General features: G+C 41.9%; 3 protein-coding genes across 4 annotated transcripts; 2 read left to right on the plus strand and 1 right to left on the minus strand.

The window, feature by feature from the left end:
- Nucleotides 1–636: 636 nt before the first annotated feature.
- On the minus strand, nt 637–3,532 carry cetn2 (centrin, EF-hand protein, 2; the record flags this gene model as incomplete). The annotated part of the gene is made up of 5 exons (XM_079228851.1): nt 637–914; nt 1,123–1,260; nt 1,487–1,615; nt 1,707–1,871; nt 3,461–3,532. The coding sequence occupies 5 exons, from the start codon at nt 3,530–3,532 to the stop codon at nt 825–827; spliced, it is 594 nt and encodes a 197-aa protein (XP_079084977.1). The 3' UTR covers nt 637–824.
- Nucleotides 3,533–3,711: 179 nt separating this feature from the next.
- nsdhl (NAD(P) dependent 3-beta-hydroxysteroid dehydrogenase NSDHL) lies at nt 3,712–6,679 on the plus strand (the record flags this gene model as incomplete). The annotated part of the gene is made up of 7 exons (XM_079228852.1): nt 3,712–3,732; nt 3,830–3,991; nt 4,119–4,265; nt 4,367–4,495; nt 5,141–5,283; nt 5,791–5,893; nt 6,051–6,679. The coding sequence occupies 7 exons, from the start codon at nt 3,712–3,714 to the stop codon at nt 6,381–6,383; spliced, it is 1,038 nt and encodes a 345-aa protein (XP_079084978.1). The 3' UTR covers nt 6,384–6,679.
- A 2,445-nt stretch (nt 6,680–9,124) lies between these two features.
- znf185 (zinc finger protein 185 with LIM domain) lies at nt 9,125–21,165 on the plus strand. 2 transcript variants are annotated; one of them, XM_079228661.1, is made up of 34 exons: nt 9,125–9,225; nt 10,141–10,203; nt 10,500–10,614; nt 10,706–10,813; nt 10,905–10,931; nt 11,095–11,151; nt 11,242–11,292; nt 11,382–11,453; nt 11,539–11,619; nt 11,751–11,813; nt 11,912–12,019; nt 12,099–12,863; nt 13,254–13,319; nt 13,433–13,504; nt 13,739–13,807; nt 14,024–14,104; nt 14,286–14,366; nt 14,709–14,759; nt 14,905–14,958; nt 15,265–15,324; nt 15,856–15,906; nt 16,014–16,058; nt 16,254–16,301; nt 16,962–17,027; nt 17,174–17,248; nt 17,375–17,437; nt 17,738–17,857; nt 18,123–18,173; nt 18,493–18,528; nt 19,198–19,269; nt 19,375–19,449; nt 19,564–19,629; nt 20,450–20,555; nt 21,027–21,165. In XM_079228661.1, exons 2-34 carry the CDS (start codon nt 10,194–10,196, stop codon nt 21,126–21,128), a joined length of 2,967 nt encoding a protein of 988 aa, XP_079084787.1. In that variant the 5' UTR covers nt 9,125–9,225; nt 10,141–10,193; the 3' UTR covers nt 21,129–21,165. The 2 variants fall into 2 exon arrangements, with proteins under 2 accessions (XP_079084787.1, XP_079084788.1); XM_079228662.1 differs by having other exon boundaries at nt 18,126–18,173.
- Nucleotides 21,166–21,730: the final 565 nt, after the last annotated feature.

Below are 21,730 nucleotides of genomic sequence, written 5' to 3' on the forward strand. Positions count from 1 at the left end.
CAGTAAAGTGAATGGTGTGAGTTAATCAAAAAATAACCTCGTCAAGCTGTTCAGACACCGATAACTACGTGATGCTTATAATAAGGAAATATAAAAGACAGGGCAAACTGCTTCAAGATATTTAATTTGTACTGTAAACACTTATATGCTGTTTATCTACTCATTAAAGTCACTGTGCATCTTACAAAACATTCAAGAATACAGAGTATTGTATACAGTACAGTAGTTATACACAGAGGGATAAATAATCAATGCTACAATAAAAATACATACACAACCAATCATATTTTAAAGATAGTGGGAGCACCCGTTTTAAGAAGCACAGGCACAAATCCGCAGGTAGCACTGAGGTGAGACGGCGTTCTCCCATCGTCAGCGGTTACAGCAGCTAAAACATGAAACACCGGCATTACCAGTGTAAACCAAACTTAATGTGCATACAAACAAACAAAGCATTGGAATGTACTGTGTTTGTCACCATATTGACATAGGCACTGAGATTTCTTGACAATGAATAACCTTCATGTTATTGATGTAACTGTATTCGTCATAAAAGTATGCAGCATTCCAAACAAGAAAGTGATCTTTCTTGTTTTGGCAAATATAATGTAGATTATCATGTAAGTCAATGGATGGTGTTTTGGCATCTGGCCACGAGTCTTACAACTGTATTCCAGTGCAGTATGTGTGACAGTTGACCCTTTTGATTGACTCATAAGTGGAAGTGAATGGCACAACACAATATTTAAGGAAAGGTAAATTAGATATGAGCAGCATTACATATGAAACCCCCACATGGACAGACCCATTGTCGTGCACTTCCTTCAGTACAGGCAGGTTTTCTTCATAATGCGCAGGAACTCCTGCTGGTTCACTTCTCCGTCTCCATCCCTGTCTGCTTCATCTATCATTTCCTTCAGAGACACACAATATAACAGGAGATGAAAGGAAGAACGTAGGAAGCAAATCAAGGAAGTTTAGTGGCATTCATGAGAAAACTGGCGCGTTGACACGATTCCAAACATTTGTGGTAGAAACACAAACAGCCTGTGAGCTACAGTAGTCTGCTGTGTGGCTTCATTCATCTCACATAAGTTTCTATTCCACAATGATGAGCTTTACCTGCAGCTCTTCATCCGTGAGGTTCTCTCCCAGCTCTTTGGCAACTCTCTTCAGATTCTTGAATGAGATCTTGCCCGTCTCGTCGTCATCAAACAGGCGGAAAGCTTTCAGGATCTCCTCTTTGGAGTCCTTCTCGGCCTAAAATCAGAGAAGATGGAGAGTAGTTTTGCCACAAACTGACATTCTGCAGGAGGTATGTGGTCGAAGAAGAGACAATGGGAAAAGCAATACCAGCAAATCTAAATGTGGTAAATAAACTGGTTTAAAATCTCTATTCTGCAGACTGCAGGACAAAACCGGTGACTCGTTTTAAAACTAAAGACAGCTGGGGTTGCATATTTAGTATACTTCATGACATATCTACCATTTTCTGTGTCATGACAGAGAGGAAGTCAGCGAAAGAGATTTTCCCTGTGCCGTCCTTATCCACGTCGCCAATCATCTTCTTGATCTCCTCTTTCTTTGGTTCAAACCCCAGAGCTCTCATTGCAACCTGGCACAGTGGGAGAAAGGCCGAGAGGGTGAGGCGCTCATAGACAACTGTCACTGACCCCTCTGACACACGTGAGATGTTTTACTTTTACCTTGAGCTCCTTGACATCGATGTATCCGGATCCATCGGTGTCAAACAGCTCAAAGGCCTCCCGGATCTCCTGCTTCTGCTCCTCGGTCAGCTCTGGTTTGGGGGTCGTCTTCTTGCGAGGCGGCGGCACGGGACCCTGCAGGGACGGTCTCTTGGCACTGGATGCCTGGTGAGGACACAGGAGGGGAGGCAGAGGGGAAACGGTACTCAGTGGTTGCAGACGAGACACAAGAGATAACAGAATCAGAGAGGTGCATGGGAAAACATTGCACCTCCCCGACCGATAAAGGAATTATTTATATTCCCATCACCTGCGACTCAAATGCAACACACTAACAAACATTCAGGTTCAAATAAACCATTTAAACTCACCATGAGTTGCTGTTTATTTAATTGACAAAAAGGAGCTGCAGATATATTTGGCAATGTGTTTTCCTCTGGTCTATGAAGCCTTCCTATCATTTAGGGAGGAGGAGATGATGAAACGGTTTGCATCAGTTGCTTGCATTACCCGTTTAATTGCCTTGACTATAAGATGGTCTCCTATTCCTCAAAACCTTCTTTTTATTTCGCAGGCTGATAAAACGCGCAGAAATTGTACGTTTCTAGCTTAACAACATGTACAGATTTCCTGTCCAGGAGCTGCCGTCATTGAGCCACAGGCGTTTGATTTGTTCACCCCTTGTGCCAGAAGACAAGGGGATTATTGTATCTCTGTTGAGCAATTAAAGCAGGATACAGTCCGGCACGAGTGGGAGTAAAAATCAAACGCACCAGTCGGGCAAAAAGGTGATTGGCTGCAGGAGATCACGGGGCGCAAGTCACGATGAAAACATTCAGAGCTGTTGGAGACTGAAATGAAAACTCTTTTGACTCTCTGTCGGAATATAAAACACCGCAACGGAATATGAAGCACGGGGAAGTATTTGTTGCATATTTATTGCGAAATACATCGTATTGCATTGTATAAATGGTGCATTTGCTCGTGCAACTATGTGACATTGCCTCAATACACCCTCTAGTGTCAGCAGAACTCAGAGCAGAGCTTTTTTTTTTAACGGAAAATAAGATGGTATCGAGACATAGGGAATAGCTAATTATGATAATTAAAGGGTCAACATATGTAAAGAAAAAATATGCACAAGTTTCAATTATTGCGAAGCAACATCCATGGCTGACCAAGTCATTTCTGAAGAAAGCATTTTATACTTTATAGTACAGATATATTCCGATAGCCTACTCACCTCAAATATTACTGTTATCAAATATATGTTTAAATACTTGTTTGACACTATAGCTGTTTCTTTCTTTTTTTATATAGCTGTTTCTTTTTCTTATTATTTTAATATTATCCCTTCCTCACTTCTTTCTTCTATTCGCCTACACGTGTTTTCGTAATGCTGCGGTTCTATTTGAACTAATGTAGAAATCAACTGGAATATGGACATTGGTTTATTTTCTCAGTTTTTTCCTTTATGTTTTACTCAATGATATTCATGGGAATACAAAATACAAGAATGTAAACTAAAAGGCCAAGAGAAGAGAAAACGTTCTCGGATAAAAAAAAAATCAGTAGTCTGCTTATGTAAAAAAAGATTAAACATTAAGTTTCTCACTTCTCACATCGTTGGTCTGAGGCATAGAAGGGGCGTGGTCTCTTAGCGAGGAGGCGGAAATGACTAGTTTGTGGTCTACGATTGGTTTACATTGTGGCGTTCTTTGACGTATCCTGCACGCCATTGGCCAATCTCAAACATCCTCCTCGTGCTGAGCTTTGGCTCGACCAATCACAGAGCGTTTCTCACTCAGCTCATTCATACAGTTCATGGTTTATATGTGTTTTCGTTGCACTCGCTGACCGCAGATAAAGTTCTACAGTAGCCTCTTGTGTGCTTTTTATGTTAAAAGTTGTCTAATTTAAGCCCCGCGTTTTATATTGCTTTCTATTTCACCTGCGAGGGAACACATTTTAACCACGCTCACCTGTTTGCCACTTTTCAATCACCATGTCCACGCGCGTCCGACCGGTGAGTTGAGACGTTTTTCTATTGTGCAAAATCTGTTTGAACTTTTCATGATGTCTGCCTGACATGTATCACTATTCCCCGCCTGCGTGTGATACAGAGCAGTAAACGGTGTGCAGTCATCGGGGGGTCTGGCTTCCTCGGCAGACACTTGGTAGAGAAGCTGTTGGACCGAGGCTACTCCGTGTCTGTGTTTGACATCCGCCAGAGCTACGAACTGCCTGGTGTCAGCTTCCACCTGGGAGACCTGTGCGACAAACAGGTGAGACTAGTCGAGTCTGATCTCATATAAATACTTGGTATATATATATATATATATATATATATATATATATATATATATATATATATATATATATATATATATAATGTGTCCCATTCTGCTCCAGGCTCTGCTGTCTGCTATGAAGGATGTGTCCCTGGTCTTCCACTGTGCCTCCCCAGCTCCCGCCAGTGATGACCGCAGGCTGTTTGAGAGGGTCAACGTTCAGGGCACGCGCACCGTCATTGAGGCCTGCGTCGAGGCTGGAGTACAGGTGAGGCAGTGGGGCAGGCAGCCTGCTATTAACTTTTCAGGGATAAAAGATGCCATTGACGTGGCTTAACTGATCTGTTGTTTTGTTTTTGTTGTTGCCAGAAACTGGTCCTGACAAGCAGCGCCAGTGTGGTGTTTGAAGGGAAGGATGTTAAGAATGGGAGAGAGGATCTACCATACGCCAAGAAGCCCATCGACTACTACACAGAGACCAAGATTGAGCAAGAAAAGGTAGGAGAGTGGTATTTTCCATATTGGTTTCACCAGTTTGTGCTGTTGCCCCAAAACTAGATTGTTTGGGTTGTTAATTTTTTTGCATAGTTTGCTTGTTTTCTCCGCTTTAGTATAGGTGATCTTCCTCAAACTACAGCCCGTTTGAAATGGACGCTCTAAATTGCACATAGTTGTGATGTTGAGTGTCTGTTTTCGTCCTGTGATATACTGAACCCAGTGGATGCTAGCACAGTCTTCAGCTCTAATTTAAAAAAGAAATAAATCGTTTATAGTTAATAGTTTGGGGAATTTACTACTTACTCACGAGTAACATATTTTGTTGGCTTTATTTTTATCAGCATCTTACAACAACACAATCGAACCTCCAGCAGGGATGAGTACATCGGCTCCATGCCCTCAAAATATTTTTTTTGAGGTTTTTTTTTATTTTTTTGCCTTCAGTTTATTGTAATTCTGTGTGTTAGGAAGACCCAGCAAAATAGGCGTTTCATTGTACAGAATAACTGCCTGTTATCTGTGCATATGACAATAAAAATATCTTGAATCTCTTGAGCAGACAGTCGCACCCACAAGAAAGATGAGCGGAATAAACGGTGTAGCAGGATGCAGAGTTGAATATTTCCCACTGTCTTTGTATCTCAGCTGGTCCTTGAGGCTTCTGACAAGGAGAAGGGTCTCCTCACAGTCGCCATCCGGCCTCATGGCATCTTTGGCCCTCGGGACCCACAGCTGGTTCCAATTCTAGTGGACGCGGCTCGCAGGGGCAAGATGAAGTTCATCATTGGGTATGTCGTAGGGGTTTAACCAACTAGTAAAATCTAATAGAAATGGAATATCTGACTCTGGTTTCAGCAATAATCACGGTAAATAGTTACATATTCAAATATGTATACAGGTGCACAAAGTGGTGCACGCTGCTTATTACCAATATTAGCATAGCACCAATATTCAGAGGCTGCCACTTGTTCTGCTCACCTTTCTAGTGTTACTGATGCCAACTTGTTTTTACCATAATAATAGATCTCTAAAATCAAATTTGCAAATTTCACACTGTACTGACTTTTTTTTATATCTCTCAAATCATTTACTTCTCCACTCTCCCTCTTCTTAAACTGCACTCTCTCACTGGCCTGCCCACTTCTCCCCTGCACTTAAAAAGTTTAAATTACTTTAGAGACAGGAGCTCAGACCCAGGGACCAGTGTGCTGAATGAAACTCATTTTATTTGTTTTTATTCTTGGCGCTTAATGGTATATTTCTTTCTTTAATTCTCCGTCTTTGTTTTTTTGCAGTGATGGGACCAATCTGGTGGACTTCACCTTTGTGGAGAATGTAGTTCATGGCCACATCTTGGCCGCTGAACGCCTGAGGCCAGACTCCCCCACATGTGGAAACGTGAGTTAGAATAAAATCCAACACGGAGCCGGTTCAAAGAATTCTGTCCATACAATCATGTTGCTTTTGTTACTTAGGATTATAGTTTCCATTTGTGAATGCGCTGCAAACAGAATTTTAAAGTTAATACGTCTTGTATCTTCCGCTTTCCTTTCAGTCATACCACATCACCAACGACGAGCCGGTTAGATTCTGGGACTTCATGTCTGAGGTGTTGGTGGGTCTGGGATATGCTGCCCCCCGCTACCACCTCCCCTACACTCTGGTGTACGGCCTGGCCTTGCTTCTCTGGCTGCTGGCCCTGATCCTGCGCCCTCTAGTGTCCTTTAAACCCACCTTTACCCCAATGAGAGTGGCTCTGGCTGGAACCCATCACTACTACAGCTGTGACCGTGCCAAGCGGGACCTGGGCTACAAACCGGTAGTCAGTCTGAAGGACGGCATAGCACGCACCGTGCAGAGCTACCCTCACCTCAGACAAGGAGCTTAAGGGTGGAATGGAGGCCAAGACTGTTGAGACATGTAAGCCTGTGCAGTTACACTCACTCTAGGATAAGGTGACCCTGAATGGAAAATTACAAATGAGGGAACAGAAAGTTTATCTTTATCCGAACCTCCCAATGTGAAGCATATTAGTGCCTTTTCAATGTTTATGTACCATTTTCACCAGCAGATGGCAGCAAGTCATTCTGATTTGCGTCAACACACTGCAGTGTGGCCTATCCAACGTTTTAAAGCACTGAGTGAACAGTTAAAACCACCGTTTATGACAACATAAATATACTAATCTTGCACTGTGAAAACTGGAAAGACTTATAATATTGTATGTTTTCAGTTTTGTGCTGTACACACATTGAGATGCTGCTGTTTATGTCAAATTGTCTTAATACATTCCACTAAACCACGATTCTCCCACAACACCTTGCCTGAAAATATTGTTTAAAATGACTGACTCTAGATTATATGGCCATACGTATGTGGACTGGGATATGTGTATTTTTGTCCAACTTTGGCAACAGTTTGGTATTGTCCCTTTTTATTGTTTCAACTAAAGAATACCCCTGTGACCACCGTCACATGCATGAAGAAAGTTTTCTGCGCTTTGTGTTGAAGAACTTGTTGAAGCTCTGACCTCATCCCTATTCAACACCCTCAGGATGAATATGAATGACAACTGCAAGGCAAGCCTTTTCACCAGGTTTCACAATCTTGGGGAAAGCCGTAAGAGTGGACGCTGCAATATAGAGCAGGATATTACTGCCTATAATTTAGAGTGTAGGTTCACCATTTTCAAGTCTGGCTGAAGACAATACATATATTCACATTAAAGCATGTTTTGGTGACACTAACTGTTCCTCTTGTCCATACTGACAATGAAAAGATCTCTTCCTCATGGGATTTCTAATGCAAGAAGTGGGCGACAAATCCAGGCTTCATTCATTATAGGCAAAAAATGTATATCAAAGCTAATATGAGGCATTAGCAGTTTTTTTTAGATAAACGCATCAAGGGATAACATCCAAACCTACTATGTACAAGTCCAAGAAAGCTAAACAAGGAAACGCTTTGCTAAAAACACAGAAACTGTTTAGGTGACCCACTTGATATGACTAAATCAGGACTTGTGTTAGTGTTGCATTATGAAGGTCTCTTCATTGGTGGTATGGACGGGAGAAATGCAGCGATCAATAATTTACATATGGAACTGGTTTCTGTCTGCATACTTTTGCTCGTATAGAGTTTTTGAATAGATACATAAATCACACACATTTTTCAGGTTCCAAACACATTGTATCTTCACGCCGATACTGGAGTATCTCTAGTACACTGTATATCATCCGAATGGCATGCTTTTCTAAGAGTTACGCTCTGTGTTTAAAACACTATTCAAGGACAGTCATCAAATACAATGACGGGATGGGCAAGGTAAAGGCATCGTAGGCTTTCGTAATCCTTCCATTTTTACATTCCAGCTGTCATTTTTGTTTTAATGATAAAGTTAAAAAACTGACAAACTTGTCACAACGATTTTGCCTTTTCTAGGTGAAGCATTTTTCTCATTCCTTGTCTTGGGGTGGTGACAACAAGGTGGGGGTAAAGTTCAGATGGTTTGCATTCTCGGTTTAATTTTACGCCAACAGCACCCTAATGATTCACTGCTCGAGTCAGCGTCGCAGGCAAGGCCGTCTGACTGGTTTCTTGCTTTGGGGAGAGAGAGATCCAGGTAGATAATAGACCTGAGGTTTGAATCTTGCCAGTGTGCTCACCAGAGTGAAACTTTGTCTCTTAGACATGCTAATGTCCTCTTCCACCCCCTCTCGTGTGTTGCGAAATCTATTCACACTCTTCTGACTTGAAAGGCATTTGATAAACACACACGTACATGCGGGAGATCGTTTTTTGTACATTTTTTGTTGCTTTTTGTTGCATTTTGTGAAAGAAATTGTTGGTTATTTGTGTGAAGGCGTGTACATTTTCTCGTCCTTCACTTAACATGAACACAGTCAATCACATTGATCAAGCATTTTGTTTGTAATAAGCCTCGTCTGCCTTCCTCACTAGTCACGAGACAATGAACTATAAAAGGTTAAACAAAGTCATGGCTGACTTTTACCAGACTGATGATGTAAGATAGTTGATCTTTAAGGTGGTGCTTTTTAGTTTTCTTTGTACAAAAACAAATGAAAGTACACTTTATTTCAAATATAAAATTTGAATTCAATACCATCAAAATGAGATTGCTTTGATGTTTTTTTTTTTATGGACGTGTGGGCCGCTGTTTCTGTTTGTCTCAGTTCGGTTGTGTGTGCTGTTCTTGATCTAATTTTAATGATGTGTTTGTGTGTGTGTGCTTCCTGGGTTTTCCTACCCAGTGAGCATGAGAGGAGCGTTCCCACAGGAGGTGTTGCTGCGAGTTGTTTCCTTCATGTTTGCCGTGCTGCGCACCTCGTCGCCCTCTTCCCTTTGCCTGGCTCCTCCTCAGAATTGAATGTCAGACACCTGTATGTCAGGTATGTGCGTGCCAACTCCCATGAATATAAATGCGGATGTAGTAAACAAAAATGAGTTCATAGCAACCTCTATTTCGCGCACACAGAGAGACACATGCACACGCACGAACATATTCGGCTCCACCCCACATCTACCTTCCTTGACTAGCTTGGCTTGTTAGTGCTCACGCCCGTACCTGTTCGCTAGCACAGAGGCCGAGACACCTGTCAGACAAAAAGACTTTCCCTCTGCTCACAGCAGCCACTCAGAGGGACACACTGGTCACAGACTCTCGACCGAGCTTGGTGGACATTTCTTTGCTGGATATAAAGTAAAAGCAGGTATGTAGCTGTCTGGCAGGTGTGTTATTCACAGCATGATTTAAATTATAAGGATAGATTCTGTATTCAGAGCGTCAGTAATCCGCAGCTGTAAGAACAGACAATCTAAAAGTAATCAATCACGTTACCATCAACTGTTTGCTGAGAGTCTTAACTGGTGTTTGCCCTCATTTTCTCTGGGTGTTTCCCTCCCTTCATGATTGCTTGTGAGTAGAGTTGTCTATCCGGCTCCTTGTTTGTCTTAAATGCTATTGTTCATCAATAATTTATCCTGTCTGGACTGGTGTGTCGAACCTAAGATAAATGCTTTCTGAGCTCTCAGTGTATTTGTTCTGTCGCCAATACCGTGGATAATATTCTCTAGAGATATTGTGGCGACATGTTTGTGAAGGAGTGAATTCACAGCCTCAGGAGTTTTACACGTTATATTTGCATTCTGAATTTGGTTCTACAAGTTTGCATGAGCTGTAGTCCGCACCTACTTTCTTCTTTAGTTCCCAGGGGAAGTGGGTTTCCCGTTGAGTATTTCATATTGACCTTTTAAATAACTTGAGTGGTCATTTAATTTGAATATGTATGGAAGGAAGCAATTTTTACCAATTAAATAATTCTGTGTTAATGTATTTTGTATCCAAACAAAAAATAATCAAATATATATATATATATATATATATATAAATAATAGGTGCGTGTGAGTCCATTTGTATTTAGGCAAAGGCAGTATTTCTTTGGAAGGTGGTAGGACAGGATCATCGACATGTCTAAAGGATGACACAGAGGAATGCTTCACAGAGCCCATGTCCTTCATGGGGAGGGAACTTGGCGTGGGAAGGGCCCTGTTGAAACAGGACTCTGTCACAATAAATGAAAAAAAATCAGCAAATTCACAATGTGGTTTTTCCAAATATTTTTCAGGTGACCTTTAGAGATAACCGAACAAAGAAGAGAGAGATTCCGTGAAAACAAGCATGTCAAAACGTGAGTATGCTGCCTGGTGTGATCTGAATGTGAGGTGACGTGCTTCCTAAGCAGAGTGCGTACGCCCGTGTGTCTCTGCGCCAAGCTGATGACTGATATTTCTGCTCTTCTGTCATTGAGTAAATGGAAAAAATACAAGTGGTTGATTATGTTTTGTGTGTTGGCCCAAAGGGGACTGATTATCGCGCATGCCATCAAGCATACAATGATTAGGATGTCCTTAAGATGCAGCCTACCGCGCGTGTGATCTCTCAGATGGTGTGTGGGTATGTGACATGCACGTGTTTGTGTCTCAGTGGGAGAAAAAGAGTCCGTGTTCAATACCACCAAAGTGCGGACCAAGCTGAAGGGAGACAGCTGGTGGCAGCGCAACATTGATGCTCAGGCTGAAACCGACAAGGAGAAACCATGGTGAGACACATGTTTAAGTCGGGTTCTGTACCTGTTATCCATTACTCTGCCACTTTAATAGATAAAACCAAGTTCCTGTAAAAACATGCAGGTTAGCGGAAGTAAGGGCCAGCCGTGTGAATGGAGCCCCTGTTGAGAGCAGTCCAGTGTCGTCACCAACAACATCCACTCCGCCACCAACCAAGTCTGACGCTGAGAGGTAAACACAGAGGTCTAATGTCACCGAGTTATGTAACCTACCCCCAACACAACACCACTGTGCTGACAATGAGTCTCTGTTCTCAATTTAGAGCACCGACGTCAGGATTCCTGATTAGGTAAGATTAACACTTGCACATTTAGAAATCCAATTTGAAACCAAAGTGTAGATTTATCTGAGCACTGACAAATGGGACCAAATGGGGTGTTTTGTAATTGAACTATATGTTACATTGATGGAAAAAAAGGATGGATTTAGTGACTTTTTTGTTATTCTTTCAGAGGCATTTTCACTAAACTAGACAAGTCTCCTTCATCTTCAACAACTAACGGCGTTATGTAAGAGCTTCTCCTGCTCAAACAAGCAAAGTTAATTGTGTGACTAGACATTCCCACTTTAATGTGATTTATTTTGTATTTTTATTGCAGTCCATCAACGACACAATTCACAAAAAAGCCCTCTGAAAGCTACAAGAAAATGTGAGCGCACACAAATCTGATTCCCAGTTGACCGCTGGCAGATGAGTGAGAATGTATTTTCACGAGGTGTTTGCGCTTCTGTTCCTCAGAGCCCCCTACGTTGTGAGGCCCGCTGCAGAGAACCAAGAGAGCCAGCTTAGCAACGAGGAGCAGGAGAAACGGTACGACTGTCCTCACGCCGTGCATTTTGAACTCGCATGCCCCGGAAAAGAGATTACATTAACATCATAATGACTCATTTTGCAGAACGGAGGCTGCCAGCAATGTTCTGAAGCAATCTTCAGTCAGGCAGCGGTCTTATGTGCTTTCTGCTGCTAAGAAATATGAGTATGTATGTCTTATGTCACTCTCCCAATGCTAATCTTAACACTCAATAGGACTGAGTTTTAAAAGACATGGAGAAATGTTGGGCATTTACAGAGGAATTTATGAAAACATGTTTGTTGGAAAAACCTCAGGTCTCAAGAAATGGCACCTGAAACCTCTTTGGTCAACAGCAGTCCAGCATTTGTGGCTAGAAGGTAAAGGCTCCCTCTAACACCCCTTAAAACCAAAAGCCAAACCTGTGAGTCAAAGCTTCAAGTGTAACATTGTCTGTCAACTATGTAAAAATGTGCAGGGTGGAGATTATTGATGATGATGGGAGCGTTGCGACACCAGCGCCTGCCAGCGCTCTGCCCCCGTCACCCGTCATTGCCTCCGCGCCCGAGCCCAAGCCATGGAGAGTGTAAGTCCTGTCCCGCGTTTCTACATCCAGCGCAACAAGTGCTTTCTTTAAACGTATTCATTCCCTGTGTTCTTTACAGGATCGACACCAGTGTTAAAACAGCTGTTGATGTTGCTGTTAACGAGCCGGCGGCACCAAAGGCCGTGGAGCCTGCCCCAGAGCCTGTGAAGGAGGACCCCCCTCCAGTGTCTGTTACAGTAAAGGACCCATCTGAAGACATGGAAACAGGCTACACCAAGGTGGCCGCTCCTCTCCCTGTGCGCATCCCAAAGTGCTTTCAAGCAGTCTCTACAGAGCCGGAACCCAAGAATTCAGGCATTTCTGGGCCGGTTTCCAGCCCTCTGGTTGACCTCGCCCCAGCGTCACCAACCCCAATATCACCTACTCTAGCAGCCCCTACCCCGGCTTCACCTGTCGCCCTCTCACCTGCCCCGGTGTCTGTTACAGTAAAGGACTCATTTGAAGACATGGAACCAGGCTACAATGCCACTCCTCTCCCTGTGCGCATCCCAAAGTGCTTTCAAGCAGTCTCTACAGAGCCGGAACCCAAGAATTCAGGCATTTCTGGGCCGGTTTCCAGCCCTCTGGTTGACCTCGCCCCAGCGTCACCAACCCCAATATCACCTACTTCAGCAGCCCCTGCCCCGGCTTCACCTGTCGCCCTCTCACCTGCCCTGGCTTCACCTGTCCCTCTCTCACCTGCCCCGGCTTCACCTGTCGCCCTCTCACCTGCCCTGGCTTCACCTGTCCCCTTCTCACCTGCCCCAGTGTTTGCTGTGACAGAGATCCTAGTGAAGAACGAACCAGAACTAGAAATTGCACCGAAACCATCTCAAATGCCAAGGTTAGATTTCCACTCAACAAAATCTGTGCTGCCACATATTTTAACATAGTATCAGTGGTGGTACTTTGTGTATTCATTTTTATAAATACAAATATCAACCTAATACACACTTTCACTTAAGTAAAGGATCTGAATAATTCCACCACTGCATAGTGTTTTCATCAGTATACTTTATCTCTAACACAGTGGTTTTAAGCCTCAAACATCAACATAATGTCTAACAAGATATCTTCTATATAATAAAATGATGAATATCATATTTCCTAAGCAAAAGCTCTCAAGCTTCGCCTTCATGTTGCTTTCTTTGTGTGTTTGCTCTTATTCTTTTCACGTGTATGATTGAAAGCTGCCCTGGAATGTCATGTGTTTGCTCTCCATCTATTTTCACAGCTCCAGTGTTGACACGCTCGCCACCTTGTCCGACACTCTCATTGCCTTCGACTCAAGTTCAACCAGGTACTGGAAAAAGAAACAGATGAAAGCAGCAGAAACCAATACGACATTTATTTTTATTTTTTATGTTCCAGCCTCAACAAGCATCTGATAATATGAGTGTATTTCCTCTCCAGCTTTAAGGATGATGAGCCAGTGCTGGCAGAGGAAGAAGCAGGTTCAGCAAACATTCAAACCATAGAGAACGGGTATAAAACAAACAACTTCCTCATTCATGTCATAGGATTGGCAAGAAATTAGATAATGGCCAACTGCCACTGTGTTCACTTTGAAGTAATCACAAAATAACCCACATCTCTATTTCAGGTGCCTTTAAACTACCTCACACAAGAGGGTCTCCCTAATTAGACATGATTAAATGTAATATAGAGATATACGTGCCAAAGCAGTTGCACTCATTTGTTTTCTCTTGCCGTCTGCAGTGTTGAAGAGGAGCCAGAGCTCAGCAACAGTATACCAGTGACGGATGATCTCCTGGCTTTCGTCAATGGGTTCGTTAGAAATACATTGCTATTTTAAGAAAGCCTCACATTAGACATTGTCTTTTAATACTACCCACAAGGTGGCACTGTTGGACTTCTAATGACCCCCAGCTCCTCTACCTCAACTCGCCTATTCTTGCCCTGAAATCTCCTGTATCCTAAACCCACCTTTGTTTATCACTACAATCTCCTCTTCCTCTTCCTCTCATCCTTCCGCCTCTGCAGTCCAGAGGAGTCTGCAGAGCCCATCCCCTCCAGTCCAGGACGCTGGAGTCAGGATCTGCTTAGTGGACCAAACAGGGAAAGGTATACAAGCTATTTCACCTAAATACAGATGTTACGCAAAGAATTATCCTTTCATGAGTAGAAAATCAATAGCTCCCTTGCCCGTAGCAAGCAGAGGCATTACCTTGAATTACTTTGCCAGAGTTTGGTACGATTTCAAGGGAGCTGTCTGTATTTTACTTCTGTGTTTTTATATTTTTAGTGTGTTAATCCCAACAAAGACAAGTGGCACCCTGGATCTGCTGGCTGACGATGTCATTCCAATCAACACAGTGTCACGCAGGTGAGAAAGAGACAGGCTTGTGATGGCCTCTGCTCCCCGTCCCTCCCATCCTTGTGTACCATTAATTCTTATCACTGCAGATGAAGGAGCCAAGTGTAACAGCTCCCTGAGGTGTACGATTTTTAATAAACCCTATCCGCCTCAAGTTTGATCCATAAATCCGGGCTCCTCCACTTCCAGCATTCTATTTTAACCCCTGCACCATGTTAGATAGAAACAAAGTTGCAGAATCCTGAATCAACTGAGCAATGCTTTGAAACAGAAAGCGTCGCGACTGGAAATAGAAGAGAATGTTCTGTACTGATTAGTATTGCTGCTTTGTTTTGTCTCCATCCGCCTCAGCATGTGGAGAGAGGAGGAACAGACAGATGAAACAGCCAAAGGAACACAAAGGTAGAGGGAGATGACAGGCTGCTCTTAAACAATTATCTATCTATGCAGAGCTGTTCCTGCTAAGAAATGCATTCTATCCAGATATGTCTTGTAATGATTTATACCAACTCTGCCTGAAACTCTGCTGTGTCTCTCTTCCCGCCAGCCTCACAGAGACAGTCACTACAACCACTAAAACTATGATCATTACTGAGAAAAGGTATAAGAACGCACACACACACACACACACACACACACACACACACACACACACACACACACACACACACACACACACACACACACACACAGAAAAAAAAAAAGTCTGTTCTGTCCTATATTCAGATGTTTTTTATGCTCGTTAAATTGTTCAGTGGGTTCCAAGCTTTTCTAATGGACTGGCATTGTAAATAGTGTATGAGAAGAACCACACTCACCTTTACTTGCCCTCCTTTCCCTTCCCATCATGTCATTCATCCGTACCACTCTCCTTACTCACTTACTTTTCTGTCACGCCTCCGTGCAGCCAAGAGGACAATGCAGATCCATGGAGCTCACGTGAGACGACCACATTCACTGAATCAAGGTAGTTTATTTACTGCCACGTCACATATGGGGCTGGTGTTTAAAGATGTCTGCGTTAAAGTCATTGCAATATGTATGTAAATGTGTTTAGGAATAGTTTACTCCACTGACACTGAGTGGAAAAAAGGCATATGCTTAAAAATGGGATTCAATCGTAAAATAGATTCTCATTCCACTTAAATACGCAATTAATATCAATTAATTGTTTAGGAAATCATTTCTTATGATCAAACAGATTTGATCTGTTTTGTTTTCAATAATTGGTACAGACTAAAGGCCAGTGTTCAGTGTTGTGGAGTAAAGCTTAACGACACTGATTTCAACATTCAGCAGCAAAGTAGTCTTTCCATTTGTCAAAGACATCCAGATTCTGATTTTGATTGAGTTTGGCCCCGGGTTCCTCCGTGTTTCTGTTTACCATTCTAACTGCATTAAATCTTTCCATTATGAGTCAATGTGATCAACATTCCTCTGACACAAGATGGGCCATGCTGACAATTGAGAGTGAAATCAGTGTGAAATTGTTTTTCAGCTCGGCTGATCCGTTTGATCCATATCCGATAGGGACCACATCCTCTAACAGGTAATCATATTGGTTTGGAGCTGTGACTGTTTTCCAGCCAGCCAGATAGCATCTCTGCATGCATAATGCAGCAGTTTCTGATTATGAGCCACTTTTCTCTATTGCAGGGCTTCTGACCTGTTCCAGCCTCACTCTGATATTTCCAGCAACAGGTACTGGAATGATAATGCAAAGTCCCCCTTTTCTATATTGTAACCTTTGTTTGTGGCACTGATATTGTCACGTTGCGACATAATATTAGAATCACTACAACTGCTTCACTTTATCATTGCAATCATTTGTGTTCATAATCAGCAGCTCTGTGGGTACACCTTATTGATAATTTTTTTAAATTATTATTTCTTCAGGGCATCATTTACTTTCATGGAGAACAAAGATCCAAGTCCAGAAACCAAGTAAGTGTCATCTAACACCTTCTCTGTGGTCCAGCTAAATATTAAGTCAAGTGGGGCTGTAAAAAGTAAAGAAAAAGGCCATGTCAGTTCTTCAAATTGCTTATGTTGTCTCGTTAAAATAAGCAAAAACCCAAATGTATTCAAATTATGATATAAAGCAAAAATCTTCAGATTTGAGAATCTGGAACCAAAGTTTTTGGGGGGGTTTTCTTCCAATAAATTACTTGAAATGTTTTGTTAAAGTGTGTTTGGGCACATTATGGATAGGATAGTATATATACTTTATTCATCCCCAAGGGGAAATTTGGTTGTGGCAGCAGCAAGCAGAGTTACATAGAAGACATTTAAGAAAATGAAATAATAAAAAAGCAAAGTATATGAAGTGTGTAAATATAGTATATACAGTGATGTTATTGATGTTGACGTTGATGATTCAACTGAGGGTGGATCTGGCCAGAGGTGATTTATTATCCAGTCTTATAGCAGTTATTATGCCTTTATTAGAGAGTTGAGAGATGACAGGAAATGGCATCCAGCAAAGAGCGGGGCATAGTGGTTCATAGTTGGTGCTTTAAACCCCAAGGCATCCCATTTCCTGAAATTCTAATGTTTTACTTCACGCCATTGTCCCCTTTTTTTGTGTGTGCGTGTGTTTGACAGTATTAGCAGTAATGCGTTGGAATCCCTTGCAGACGACATCCTCCCTATCGACACTGAAACAACAAGGTATTAAACTGGGTTTAGTGCATAATTGTGTTATGAATGTATGAATGAGACGTGCAGGGAAATGGAAATTATTCTCTCAAAGTGCACACACTATGGTCTAAAATGCTTGATCTATCATAACTTCTCCATCCTCTCCCTCTCTCCAGTCTCAGCACTCAGCGGTCATGGGCACGCACATGGGAAACCAGCGCACCTCAGCAGGATGATAACACAGAAGAGAGGTGATGACACACATTGATTTACTCTTACACTTCCACACAATATCGTCCACTATGTTTCATTCATCTACACTCCCCCATCCATGTCCATTATGTGCTAAAAGCCTTTCAATGTATGCCCCCTCTCAGCCAAGAAGCCGTACCAGGAGGCCAAACTGTACATCAGGAGACGCTGGTCATGTTTGAAAGAAAGTAAGTCATCTTTTTTTATTAAAAGCCCTGTGTGTCTATCTGTTCCTTTTTATTCCCATAACCTCCTAACGAGGCTTTTGCAGCATCTACTCATTGAGCCAGAAAACATTGTGCACTGGTGCCGATGGAAATAGGTCAGGCATATATTTGTAACAACTTTTCTTCACAACTTCGATAAATAGACCCCCTTAAAGGCTTTAAAAAATATATATATATATATATATTTTTTATACACAATATAAAGTGTGTAAATATGTCATCATCGCATGTGACAACTTGATGTCTTTGTTTGTGCTCAAGGTCCAGTGAGAATGACTCCCCATGGGACAGGTGGACATCACCCACTGTCTATACCCGCACTACCACCACAGGAGAAGAGGAGGAGGACGAGGAGGAGGAGAAGGAGATGGAGATGGAAAGGTATCGCTATGGTGGCTGGGCTCATTAAATGCATATGTAATCACTTTATTTTTCACAATTTCAGCAGGAAGTCATTACAGCATCTTAAAATGCGAGGTCTGTCAACCATTTAATTGAAAGCAAGCTAAATACAAGTTAAAACTTCTTCACAGCTTAGCCTGAGAATAATCAAATCCTTTTCAACTTGTTATTTTTTACTTTATACTGTCACTTATTTACCTGTACTGCCAGACTTGTTTTTAATGCAAGATTGTCCTCTGTTTAGTAGCACAGGGTATACAGCGACGGAGACGGTCACAACCATCACCACCATCAGGTTTGAATGATTGATTTGATTCTTAAAACTCACTTCTTATGATGAACAATTGGGGAATTAAAAAGGAATTGCCAGCATGAGAAGCATTTGGGTGATGTTTTCAATTTCAATGCACGGGGAAGAGAGGCCTCAGAATGCGGCAATGCTGCAATACAACAGAAAAGAGACCACACCTGGTAAATAAACCCAGACCCCTCTGGATCCGCAGAGAAAGAAAGATCAGCCTCATACTGTACAATTCTTGCTTCATGGAATGTGTCCAGCTTGTTGACTACTCCAGCCGACACTTTAAGTCTAATATAGTTTTCTTACTTTCCAGGGAGGTACACAGTGGACAACAGCTCGCTATGGATCGGTAAGTTTATGAGCTTAATGTCAGACACATCATATTGCAAGGATACTTTCTCCAGAGTGTTATTTTCTGCTTTTTGGTCTGTTGATTTTCCTACTTTTGTAAAGAAAGTCTCCTTTGACTGGAGCTTTGTGTCTTGTCTTGTAAGCAAGGATGTGGTACTGCATGAAAATGAAATGTATTATAAATACACAAACCATCTAATATTTAGCCATCTGGGCGTGTGTTACACTTTCACCACCCTTTTTTTGTGTTTGCAAATTAGGCAGCGATACATTTAGGCCAAACCCTGTGGGAATGCAGCTGTATCTGTTTAATACTGCAGTGTGGCTCTATGCTACCTGCAACTCCTGCTGCATGATTCCTGGTTAGACAGACGCCTGACTATTACTGAAGTTAAATGACAAGATCTGCTCTCCCATTGTCTTTCAATTTGCCCTCATTTCCTTCCCTCTAATTATCAGTCTCCAGATGTCAGATTAATGATGTGTATTAGGGTTGTCCTTTTGTCAAATCACAGCCCGTTAAACAGCACGCCATTACAAGCGATGGCAGAAAATGATTACCTCCTGAGTTACATTTGACAGATGTAGAGTCCTTCTGTACAACCTATCACACTGCTGTCGTCAGTGAGTGAGAGATGAGGCTTACACTGCTGCACTCTGTCTCCAGTTATGAAACCTATTCCAGGAGCGAGACAGAAGAAGACCAACGTGTCCAAACACCAGAACCTGAGGCCAAGAAGTGAGTGATTTTAACAAACTAGACATTTAGATGAAAGTGATGGCTAATATTTTTTAACCATGCACGTTAACTCGATCTTTCTTTTTGATCTTCCCACTGCTCAAGGGGTTTTGTGTACGTGAAGGAGTATGTCAATGCATCAGAGCTGTCCATGCATAATGCCAGAGACTCAACTGATATGTAGGACCAATGCAGAACAATCAAATAACAATATTGATTAAAACAAAAATTTGGCTGAATAAACCTTTCAGCGCTCCTCTTATGATGACTTACTAACTGCTCCTTTTTCTATAGCGGGTCAGATTATTTGACATCCAGCTCCGCCGACTACTCTTACAGCAGCCCCTCCACTTACTCCAGGTAATGGCACAATTCCCTCAATGATTATTATACCTGCATTCAGCTGCTTTCATCTTTTGCTCTTCAGATGACGATTCAACTGCTTTCATCAATTACACATCAACTGACAGTTTGACTCCTTTTAATGCTTCCACTTGCTTCCACACACTTCAAACCTGTTTAGATCTTCACCGTTTGAAAAAAAAGAAAAACTTCCACAACCGTCATTGTTCATACACAAGCTACTTAAACTGCTGTTACACTTCAGTCGACAATTCTTGCACGGACACTTTCAGCTCCTTTCAGCATTTTCACTTCAAAAACTGAACTAAACTTTAGTCTTTAGCGTTAACATTTAACGTAAGACTGTAAGTTAATTCAGTGCCTACACTTCAAATTATTTTAGTGCTTCTATTTTAGTGTCATTTCAATTACTTCCAGTGTTTGTATTGTGACTGCTATGCTAAATATTTTTAGTTTGTTTCTGCAGTGAGTGAAATTATTGGACATTTCTCTTACGCAGCTCCTCCACTGACTCCTGGTAACAACAGAATTCCCTAGCCTGCTTTAAACCAGTCATAAGCCTAAGCCCTTTCTCCCCCTGCCTTGTTACTTCCAGTTCTGCCGGAACTAGATATGTGTAAGCACTCGGGCAGACATTGCAACGAGCCAGCTCATTAGGAGGCAAAGCGGGGACATCAAAGGATTATTTACACTTATTCAGTTCACTTGCACAGGAAAGAAAAGGTCACAGGTTATTTTTCCAGACAGAGCTGCAGTTGCATTAAAGCTACTTGAGTCACGGCCAAAGTAACTTGTCTCAATCGCTGCGTCTCCCCAGTGGCCCGCTGTCATCCTCCTGTAACTTCTGCGGCGAGCTGGTGGGTGATGATGCCAAGATCACCATCGAGCACCTCAATATCAACTGCCACCCCAAATGCTTCAAGGTAGTTCATCCGTCTGCTCCTTTGAAGATGCAATCTGGTATTTATTGGACTATAAAAAGTCCTTGAAGGGCAATGACCTGGAGGAAGTGAGCTTTTCTTCCCCTTTAAAAAAGATAGTTTGACATTTTGGTAAATGTGTTTATTTGCTTTTTGTAGCGTTCGATGAGAAGATTGATACTACTCTCTAATGTCTGTCGAGTTAATGTGATGTTACAGACGGCAGCCAGTTATAGCTTCAGTCAGTGTGAGCACTATCCATTGGTCAAGGATTTTTTTAAACTTGTAGTATCTTAATACTTTGTGTTTAAGACTCTACACGTCCTAAATACAAATTGAATTTAGCTATTGCCAGTGTAGGAATCAAGGGTATAACCATTTTATTGTGTATTATGGAGCAGTAAATTAGTATGAGTGAGTTTAAAGGATGAAAACACTGCTCTTTCTCCTAAATACATTTTTTCAATGTTTCAGTGCGGTGTGTGTAGGAAGCCAATGGGAGACCTTCTCGACAGTATGTTCTTCCATGATGGGAAAGTCCACTGTGAGAACTGCTACAGCAACGCCTTGGACTGATGATCAGAGCCCGTCTGCAGCCGCTTGTCCTCGCACTCTTCCCTTCATGATCATTTGCATGGAAAGTGGGAACTCGCATCGTTCTCATTGTTTGGACTGTTTGGTTTGAACTCAGGAATAATGTGGTTTAGGGTGATCAAAAAGGACTATTTACTGTTGATTCTTAAATTAGTTAAAATGTCTCAAACATGTTAAATAAGCTTGTGTAGTGTTTTCTTCCTCGTGGTGAAAGCTGTATCTGCCTCCGTAAACTATGAAGGATATGTATCATGAACGGACTAATACTGGCTAGTGGGGAACAACAATATCATTTAGCTACGGTTGAACATTACTTTATTAGAAAATGTTTACTTCTTTTTCGCTTCCTGATACAAAATAGTGTGTCCACATGTATGATGCTTTGTTAAAAAAATAAAATGATTTATATAATCCTGTTATAATCATGTAATGCAGACACACAGTTAAATGTTTTAGAAAAGCATTATTAAAAAGTATTGCACATAAATATCTTAGCATCATGTAACAGAAAACAGTTCAGACAATATTATAAAGTAATTGCCAAAGAAATTAATTAGATGAGCTGTTCCTGAGGACTACTTTGT

This window comes from Taurulus bubalis, assembly GCF_910589615.1.
Source record: "Taurulus bubalis genome assembly, chromosome: 13".
Taxonomy (NCBI): domain Eukaryota; kingdom Metazoa; phylum Chordata; class Actinopteri; order Perciformes; family Cottidae; genus Taurulus; species Taurulus bubalis.

What these genes read in the sequence shown, in the direction of transcription:
- znf185 (XM_079228661.1), top strand. An exon ending in GAGCCCAAGCCATGGAGAGT is followed by an intron (nt 12,020 to 12,098) that starts GTAAGTCCTGTC and finishes TGTTCTTTACAG; the next exon opens with GATCGACACCAGTGTTAAAA. An exon ending in AAGGAGATGGAGATGGAAAG is followed by an intron (nt 17,858 to 18,122) that starts GTATCGCTATGG and finishes TCCTCTGTTTAG; the next exon opens with TAGCACAGGGTATACAGCGA.